At 43.4% G+C, this 10,392-nt stretch overlaps 1 protein-coding gene across 4 annotated transcripts in view; it reads left to right on the top strand.

Moving 5' to 3' along the window:
- FBXL7 (F-box and leucine rich repeat protein 7) overlaps nt 1–8,631 on the top strand; it is a 131,950-nt gene extending 123,319 nt beyond the window's left edge. For all 4 annotated transcript variants that reach the window (XM_005422567.3, XM_031058259.1, XM_031058258.1 and 1 more), the window contains 2 exons: nt 419–1,030; nt 5,585–8,631. In XM_005422567.3, the coding sequence (XP_005422624.1) occupies nt 433–1,030; nt 5,585–6,321 (1,335 nt within the window). In that variant the 5' untranslated portion in view covers nt 419–432 and the 3' untranslated portion in view covers nt 6,322–8,631. The remainder of the gene's footprint in view (nt 1–418; nt 1,031–5,584) is intronic.
- The last annotated feature ends 1,761 nt before the right edge of the window (nt 8,632–10,392 follow it).

The following is a 10,392-nucleotide window of genomic DNA, read 5'->3' on the forward strand; positions in this document are numbered from 1 at the left end:
AATGGCTGAAGGAGCTGAGAGATGAAGGACCACAGCATTCTCTGCCCCTAAGAGCTCACAGCTGTGTCAAGGGTTATGGACAGTTACTTTCTGCCAAAAAAAAAAGCCTTTGACTCAAACATAGTAGTTCAATTCAGTGTTTAATTAAGAGTATAAAGAATAAAAATCCTTGGATTTTAAAAAATCCTTCCACTGCTGTCTCCTTTTCAGGACTCAGAACTGCATCATCTCCTTTGCTCACATGGCTTTTGAAATACGTTTTCTCACTCTGACTGGTAGAAGTGACTGCTTAACCCCCAACAAACCCCAAAGTCCATCGTACTCCATTAGCAACTAGGCTAGCAGGGTGCTGTGCAGAGAGCTCTGTCTTTGTCTCTCTGTCTTTGTGCTCATTGAAATTGTGTGTTCTATCTTCCAGATTCCGACCTGAGCATGCGAACGCTCAGCACACCCAGTCCAGCATTAATATTTCCACCGAATTCCCCTGGGTTCCAAAATGGCAGAGGTTCATCGACGTCCTCATCCTCAGTCACTGGGGAAACCGTTGCCATGGTCCACTCGCCGCCTCCCACCCGTCTCACCCATCCTCTCATCCGGCTGGCATCCAAGCACCAGAAGGAGCAGGCCAACATTGACCGGCTGCCCGACCACGCCATGATCCAGATCTTCTCCTTCCTGCCCACCAACCAGCTGTGCCGCTGCGCCCGCGTGTGCCGCCGCTGGTACAACCTGGCCTGGGACCCGCGGCTCTGGAGGACAATTCGCCTCACTGGCGAGACAATCAACGTGGACAGGGCTCTCAAAGTGCTGACCCGGAGGCTTTGTCAGGATACTCCCAACGTCTGTCTCATGTTGGAGACGGTAATTGTTAGTGGCTGCAGGCGGCTCACAGACAGAGGACTCTACACCATTGCCCAGTGCTGCCCTGAACTGCGGAGGCTGGAGGTCTCTGGCTGCTACAACATCTCCAATGAGGCAGTCTTTGATGTCGTGTCACTGTGCCCAAACCTGGAACACCTGGATGTGTCAGGTAACAGGGAATGTTCCAATGCAGGTGCTTTTGATGTTTGTCAAACTCCATAACTGCACGCTTTTCCTTTCTGTGTTGTCTTTCAAAGTAGGAATGCCTGTCTTCTAACAGAGCACCTGTGAGACAGGCACCACTAAAATCTCAGTGCCCCTAATGCCAGCAACACCTCTGGAGTGGCCAGGCCTCTTCCAAAGGAAGTGAGCTAGCAGAGATGGCCTGTTCAAATGGCACAAGGAGTTCTTACTGATTTTTGCACAAAGCACCCACAGAAGGGCCCACACTGCAGTCAGTGCTACGTCATGTGGTGAAGCCTAGTTACTTCAGCAGAATTTGTTTTATCTTTGTCACACACATGTATATGTAGATTATATATAGGTAATGAGTACATCTGTAATCTGGTAAGTGACTTGAGGAGGAGCTCAGAATAAGTGCTAAGCTTTTTTTCTGGGTATTAATATCTGTTGTAATCCCTAGCTAAACTTCAAGGTCCCCTTGTTTCCATTGCTAATTTAACAAGACTTAGCCCCCTTGAACTTTTTTTATCTTCTCCTATTTTTTTTTAAGCTGCCATTGCAGATGTTTAGATCAGCAGAAATGTTTTAGACAATTTTCTTCAAGCCTGCTCTGGGGAAACAAGATGTTTTTTCCCAAGGTCAGCTGCACAGAATTTCCTCTCTGCAAATAGATTGACGCTTAATGGAAAGGATGCAGCCAAGCAGAGCACTGAAGTAAATTTGCTGCTCAACATTTATGTTGTGATCTCATCTGTTATCAGTCTAATGCCATCATAAATCAGCCAAACCAGGTTTGCCATTGCAGAGGTACCAGCAACAACAAGAAAGATGAAGACAGGGGATTAAACAACAGGGGATAGAAAGTGATGCTATTCAGTCATTGGTACCAGATGCTTTTTCCAAGGTTGCCTAACTGGTGTACCCTGATTTGCATTTTTTTCTCTGCCTTTTTATTTTTTTTTAAGCTGATTTACCCAACTCTCTCACCCCATTCCTAGGATGGCAAAATGTCATGGAAGGCATTCAAACAAATATCAGTAAATCAGAATTACGCCCTTTTTGTGATTGTTTTCTGAAACCACAAGGCAATAAGGAATCTATAGAACACCACAGGAGTCTATTCACAGTGACCTTGTATATGAATTACTTGTTGTTGGTACACACTGACATTAGTTCTGGATTGCTAATCGCACATCCAGGTTGAAGCATCTCTAAGTGCCAGGAAAAAATGTATGTGATTTAGACTTAGAGCTTTGAAGCTCACAGCCTGAGTGTACCTGGGGTCTTGTAGGTGATTGAAAATGCTTTTGGTCCACAGCTCTTATTTATGGATGTGCTATGGAACAAAGGTGACTTTTTCAAAGACAGGGAAAATGAAAAGATGATACTAGGCCTTGAAATATGTTCTTTTGGGGGTCTGTCTTCATTTGTGGCTTTCCCAACCATCTTACTCTCAGACCCAGAAGGTAGAGTCTGTCCCTGAGAGCTCATCAGTTTGGTATAAAATATGCAGGGGTGGAATAAAATCCTGTCTTCCTTCAATTTTGTCTCATCAAAGAGATAGGAAAGTAATTTTAATTTCTTTTTCTCCTAAGTTGTTCTTTCTATTTGGAGCATGTGAGGGAGAAATCCTACCTTTGAGCATGCTCAGAAGTCAGGATGTTGGGGTTTGGATATAGCTTTTGCTGCATGTACCATATGAATTGAGGATAATCAGTCTCCAAGCTCTTGTTTTGAGTCCAGTTTTTTTCATTCTGATGTAATTTTGGAGGATGTTTGGGAAAGAGGATTCCATTTTCCTGTTCTTCTCTCTGTAGTTACTAGGACAAGGCTTGCACCTACATGCTGAAGGAATTCTCTGGGCTGAAGTGTTCCACTGGTTTGGTTCCATACTGAGCAAGAGGACATGGGGGTGTGTGTCGGAGAGTGATGCTAGTTAATTAAATCCCAGTTCACAGTTGTACATCTAGTTGAATCCTTTTCCCCTTTGGGTGGCTACTTGGCAGCAAAAACTTACAAAATCTTTAATGTCAAAACCAGATGTTTGTATTAACTTTAGGAGCTTTTCACAATGTAAGTTCTGTCACTGTCAGAACCGCTTTGTGGGCAGGGCTGAGATATTGCTAGAAGTTGGTTGAGCTTGACTGCAAGTTATTGTCTAACACTCTAGCCAATATGTTTTTCAGTCTGTTTGGACGTTTCTCCTCCCTTTTAGAAATCAGTTATACTTTATGGAAAATCCTGTCACAAGAGCTTTATTTTTACACTTCGTGTTATTTAGGACAGAAAAATTGTTGCGGACCCAGGAACCTGTCGTTTTGCCTAAAAATCAGTCAGTTCTGTATCAGCATGGACTCATTTTTCTGCTGAAACCATTTTGAATATCCTTCCCATGACATGTTTTACAGTGTAGCCAAAGTAACTAGACGTGGCAATGCTGAGCTTGATAAAACCATGATTCACAACTGATGTATGCGACTCCAGCCCTGCTGAGAGACTTCTGACCCGTTCACTTTCTAATTATGGTCATTAAACCTTCTTGGACTCTCAGCAGACAGAATGTTCTCCTTGGCCTCGTGGATGCATCATTCTCATTAAGCTGGATTTAAATTTGAATTCTGGTCAGAATATAAAATATCCAGACTGACTTCTTAATCCAGCAACCTCCTCAGCCAAATCCAACAGCAGCAGCTACATCAGGTGCAGCAGAACTATGCTTAGGTGCCAGCTTCTACTGTGAAACTCCTTTCATCCATTTTGTATTACCCACTTCGAAGAATATACTAGGGGTGAATTTTTTACACCATTAGTATTGTTCTGGTTCCCTTTAAAAAAATCCTTTGTGTTACTGAGTGTGTATATAGTACTTACCTGGAGGCAGAAGTATTTCCAGAGATTGCTCCAGAGCACAGACAGATCCGAAACAGTCTGAAGAGAAAATAGCAATCAGTTTTAAGATGTTTGTTGAACAGAGTGTTTTACTTCAAGGTCTTTCTTCTGCATTAACTGTGGGCAATTTGCCTGTTTAATTGTGTGAGGCCTAAGGTAAACTTTGCATCTCTTCAAGTAAATTTGAAATCCAAATTAACAATCCAGCAGAAATTTAAATGATGAATGTAGAAATCTAGTTGCAGGTGGCAAAGTGTTTCAAGTCCATATCCCACATTTCTTTCAACATTTGTGTGAGTCCACACGGCCATCTCAAGTGATATTTTTCCTTTTTGCTTTTAAAAATGGAAGCATACTCATACCTTCCACTAAGCCTCTGAATGACACCCCCTAATAGCAAGTGGTGTAGCTTTGGGACATGTAAATTTTTGAGGCATTCTCCAGACATCATCATGCTCTTTAATTCCACACTACAGTATTTTGCAGAGTTTCTGATACATGGAGCTCTAAGGTCATCGCTTTTTATGAGACACTTCATACTGCTTGGCCAGTGTTCCAGCAATACAGAAAAGGTCTTTTTATTTCTACCTGGGGGCAGCTCTTTGAGCATAACCTGCAGAAATCCTCTGAGTAGCCATTTATGGCTAAAACTGTTGGGCCTTAATCACTAATGGGTAGACTCTCATTTCTTGCAGCTGTTTCTAGCTATGCTAATGCAAAGTGCCCAGCTGAACTTGGCACAGTTTAAGAATTTCCCTAAGAAGCCTAAGACTGCCAGTTTGCAGTGCAGCAGAAACCACACTTTCCAAAAAAAGCTCTCACTCTCCACTATGCAATGAGTTGAGGTTAAAAAGGGGGAAAGTCTGTGTGTATTTTTCCCTTTAATTTAGTTCTTTGTCTTTCCTCGCAAGGTCTGGCGTTTCTCCTCCAGTCTAGTTACCTCCATTAATGGCCAGACTTTCTGATTGGACACAATCCTTTTCTTTGTCTGTCCGTGTCCTCGCATGCCCTTATTAGTCTGTTGGCTCCTACCAGTTCTCTCCATTATCCTTAGGTTATCCAAATCTCCACCCTTCTGCAAGCACACAGTTGGGCCATAGTTTGCATCCTTCCCGCGTTGCAGGCTTGGGGCTGGATTCACATCTGTTCTCCAAATGCTTGGGGCAGGGGAGGAGGGGAAAGGGAGCAGGGTTGTGTTTTCTATAATGAGTTTGGATGGCGAAAGAGCCTCTGATGTTGGTTTGCAAATTCAGCCAGTCAGCAACGAGACTGATCAAAAAACTGCATTGGTTGTCACGTAGTATCTTTTTCTCTGGCTGTCACTGGGTTCATATTGCAGTAACAGATCATAGGCTGTCCCCAGATAGACCCAGGAGCACCATTTCACGTGTGGGATATGGACAAAATCAGTCCTTTGCTTTCCAGGGCTCACAATCTCAAAGTAACCTCACTGACTCCAGTAGAGTTTATTGTTTCCTCTGGTGTGGGGACTCAGCCCAGCAAATCAGAGCAGTCAGTCAGGGTGATTCCACTCTTGCAACATGAGGATACCTTCATCATGTCCAGCACACCACTCCACACTCACCTTTCTGGTCCTGTTGTGTGCTTTGTTTTTACTGCTTGCTTAAACTCGCTGTGTTTTTCCACCTAGGCTGCTCCAAAGTAACGTGCATCAGTCTGACCCGCGAAGCCTCCATCAAGCTGTCTCCCTTGCACGGGAAGCAAATCTCCATCCGCTACTTGGACATGACAGACTGCTTTGTCCTGGAGGACGAAGGACTGCACACCATTGCCGCCCACTGCACTCAGCTGACCCACCTGTACCTGCGCCGCTGCGTGCGCATCACCGACGAGGGCCTGCGCTACCTGATGATTTACTGCACATCCATCAAGGAACTGAGTGTGAGCGACTGCCGCTTTGTCAGCGACTTCGGCATGCGCGAGATCGCCAAGCTGGAGTCGCGCCTCCGCTACCTGAGCATCGCTCACTGTGGCCGCATCACGGACGTGGGCATCCGATACATCGCCAAGTACTGCAGCAAGCTGCGCTACCTCAACGCGCGGGGCTGCGAGGGCATCACGGACCACGGCGTGGAGTACCTCGCCAAAAATTGCACAAAACTCAAATCGCTGGACATCGGCAAGTGCCCTCTGGTCTCAGACACCGGCCTGGAGTTTCTAGCCCTCAACTGCTTCAACCTGAAGCGCCTGAGCCTGAAATCCTGCGAGAGCATCACCGGGCAGGGCCTGCAGATTGTAGCTGCCAACTGTTTTGACCTGCAGATGTTGAACGTGCAGGACTGCGAAGTCTCTGTGGATGCTCTGCGATTTGTTAAACGACATTGCAAGCGCTGTATTATAGAGCACACCAACCCTGCTTTCTTCTGAAGGGGCACCCCACACCTGTCATTGCAATGCAGTATTAAAAACACTGATGTATAAACACACGCTCCCATATTCAGTAATGCTGTCTTTTCTGTCGCTCACGGGAGTCAGTTTTTCTTCTACCTTATGGGTGAGGGGTTTTCTGGAAGACTATTTTGTTTGCTTTTTGTATGATCACTTTTTAAGGTGCCCTGAGCCTCTGTGGAGAGGCTGCCTTAATGCAAAAGAAATGAGTGCTCAGCGTCCCTGGTGGGGTGTCATTTCCATAAGAGCCATGATCTTGTTCCAGGCTACAGTAGCTGCCTCCAAAGGAATTAGCACATAATCCCTCCTTCGGAAATGCTACTAAGCTGTATCGAATACATCTGAAGTCTAGCTGTGCTCATATAGCTGACTATGCAATATTGTGTCTGTGTTCCCCAACTTTTTCCAATATGGCTGATAGTGATCCATTGTAATTTCTCAGGAAATACTGGGTAATGTTCTAAACATATTCATTTGAAGCAGAGTAAGACCTACTGGCCATTGCTAAGCACTTCTGTGGAGTGAATCTGGAGATTGTGCCCACGCATGGGTTCCCTTGGGAAGCCCACCTTCAGGTCACTCGTGCATCATCACTACTTGCCTTTATTTCTAAATTTGTCCTCTCCAGCGTGTGTAGTACCATGCTCTGGTAGTAGATAGGGACTTCAGGCTCTGATAAGCAGTGATGTATTCACCTGAGTGAAGGAGAACAAATGAGGTATTGGTGGCCTGGCAAAAGAAAAAGCCAGCAAACCAGCCTGAGAAGCTGCTGTAATTCTACAACAAGTGAGATAGTACTGTAGGACAGCAGAGAGGCTCTGAGGCATTGTGGAGCAGCTTGCATGGGCCAGTCCCAATTGCTGTGCTGCAGGGCTGTCACCAGGAAGTCTGGCTTTGTCCCTTTGCTGTACTTTTTCAATAGCTGTGGCATCTCTGTAGTGGTGTTCCCTGAGCAAACCAGGGACTTGTGTTTAGGTCAAGTCAGTATGTGCCTTAATACACTTGGAAACCTGACCATTTTCTGTGGCCTTCCAGTTCAAAGGATAGATGGCTGATCTCAAGACTTCAAAGACATTAGCCTGATGCTAGATAACACCCCTGGGGACAGAGGGGCTTGAAGTGTTATCCACATTAGATTTAGATTCTTTGAGACTTTGGCTCTGTGTGTTCCCTTAGGCTGGAGAAACAGCTGCGTTCAACAAAGAATTAAACAGCAGAGTTGCCCTGTGACACTGGGAGCTCCTGGTACTCTCGTGGTCACTCTTGCTCTTGCATGAACAGGAGTGTTTTGGAAGTCCCCCATCTCATTGGCTCCTTCCCCAGAGTGTGTGGTTGATTCATGGTTACTTTCTTCACAATTTTCTGGCAGCTGTTCCTCTGCATTTTCACATGTAATGCTCAGATCTGAAAGCCAGACACGTGAAGAGTGATGATATTTTCAGGCAGGCCCCCTGTGCCTGACTGACAGGTGAATTCATATGTTCAGCTCAAACACTGTAAGTGTCTCATAAGAAGGGAAGCGCTGTGTCTGGTTTTCATAAGCAGTAGTTCCATCATCTCCAGACAACACTAATAAAATCAGTGCTATGAAGTGAAAATCAATATGCCCAAGAAAAACACATAACTGCTGAGGAAATAATTATAACAATGCTCTCTCAAATTTAAAAAAAAAAAAAAAGGCAATGGTTTGGACGTGTATGTCCCTGGAGAGGGAACTTGTCCTACTGCTGCGAAAAATTCCTGTAACTTATGTATGTTCCTCCAATTTTGGCTTTGTTAATATACAGGATGGCATCACCTCTGAATTATAAATTAAGTTATACTAAGGCAAAGAGGGCAATGGAAAATCAATTTGTCATTGCTACTGTTACTGATCAGTGACTAATGTGAGGTGATCCCATCCCTTGGACAGTTAATTTCATTTTGGTTTTCCTTTCCATATTTATAAAATAAGAGATTCTTCTCCAGCAAGTAATACAGTATATTTTATCTGAGCCAGCTATACTCTCTGTTTATCCTTTATCTAAAAATGGCCTCAAGGAATTTAAATGTTGAGCCCTGAGGATGGTGGGATTTTGACCCATTTGCACTCATGAAATGTAAGGCCTCACTAGTAACTTTTAATTGTTTCTTAAAAAAAAAAGCTACTTTTCTGGCTATGTTGAATTGAGTGAATAGTGCTACATGGTTTTTAAAGTTTCTAATGTTTAAATTTGGCCTGTACTGTACAAATCTCACTATAAAGCCTTAATTTGCTACCAAGAAATAAAGCAATATATTGGTAACTGATGAGCATGCAGCGTCATTTGCACTAAGTGATTAACTGCTAGTGAAAAAAAAAGATTAAATACTTATAAAACTCAAAAAGTAGGTGACTGATTGAGCATATCAACCCATCAGGTAGGTAAATGAATATTAAAAGAGGAGAAAACCCTATTATGGATTATGACCTCACCTATCTCTCTCTTTAAAATTTGATTTTCATCATGTGGTTCTTCTTGACCCTGAAACATAATCAGAAACTGGAAGTATAAGTAAAATAAAAACCCAACAATATTTAAAAAATGTATAAAAATTTCAGGAGGGCCTCTGCATTGGTTTAAAGGCATGTTAATACATTTGATGAGAAAAGTAAAATGGAATGACTGAAAGGGTAGAGCACTTACTGGAGCAGTGTTGCCTTTTGCATGCTGTAGAAACCCTTCTCTGGGGGGCACTGATGTAAAGTTAATAAAGGTAATTTTTCTAAGCCAAATGTTTTTAAGTACATAGTCTTACGTGATCTGAGTTGGTGCTCTGAGACTGCTATTTATTTCAAGAAAATTTGAACTTAACTTCTTGATGCAGCTTGCCTGATTTGACTTTTAACCTTTTTCCTATGTCTACTTCCAAAATGACAGAACCAGAAAATATTGGAAAAAACCTGCACTGGAAAAAACTGAAATAGTGCATGTGGAGCTGAGTTTGCTGGAAAAGTTGCAATGTGTGACTGATGTGTCTTCTAGTTTAGGGTTAGCAAAGACTATAAATTTCCTGAGTGAAAACATAGGTGATTCTTGAACCATAAAATTCAGGCTCAGGCACCGAGGCTTCTTCTGCTCTGCAACAGCATATGGTGATCTCATCAAAGAAAGGCAGCAATGAATCACATCAGTCAGGCTGGCATGTTGTTTATGTCTTTGGAATCATTTGTGTCCTCTGGAGAGGGGTCTCTTAGAAAAGGCACATCTAAACTACCATGCACTGTGATTATAGCCAAAACTCTGTGTCTAGGTATTCATCTTTCCCTTGTCTTTTGTAAAAAGTACAACTGTATTTTTCATATTAGCAGCTTGAAACTGATGGGAAGTGCAACACTTTTCCCTCTTTGAGCTGTGCTCATCTGGCTTCCTGCAGAATGCAAAACAGCTTCTGTTGGATGTCTTGAACTCAGAACCGTGGTCCAGACGGAAACCTTCAGTAGTGGTTTATGTGGTTTCTCAAAACTCCTGGACTTTGAACTGAAAAATTAAAAAGCTAGTAAAATATCTAATTTTAGCACTAGGCTTGAAGCAGGTCCAAACTCTTATTAAAAAGAAACACAGTGATTATTTGGACTGCAGGCTGGCTGCCCCTCAGCTGCCAGTGTTAGTTTAGAGGGGAAAAGTTCTCTGGCAGAGGTGGTGCATGGCTCCTGTTCCCCCAGGGTTCCCCAGGAAAATAACCTACCCTCAGTTTTTTGTAATTTTGTCAGTTTAGCTATTCATGCTGAAACTTCCCATGCTGGGCTTTGAAAATGTTAGTTGAAATGATTCATCTGGTTCTGTAAATAAAGCTGGAGGAAATGTCATCTTGCTCATGTTAAACTCCAGGTGACCTTTCCTTTGAAAATGGTCCATTGCTCTTCATCTCCTCTAAGGCCTTCAGAGTGAAAGTGTTAGCCTTGCCAGGAGGTCAGCTTTGGGAAAAGGATGTGTCTTCCTGATCTCCCAGTAAGTTTCACCTAAATTTAGCTGCATTACATGTCTTTGAACATTTCCAACTCTGTAACCAGGGAGAAAAGGGACATGC

This window comes from Geospiza fortis, unplaced genomic scaffold (genome assembly GCF_000277835.1).
Source record: "Geospiza fortis unplaced genomic scaffold, GeoFor_1.0 scaffold281, whole genome shotgun sequence".
In the NCBI taxonomy this organism is placed as follows: Eukaryota; Metazoa; Chordata; class Aves; order Passeriformes; family Thraupidae; genus Geospiza; species Geospiza fortis.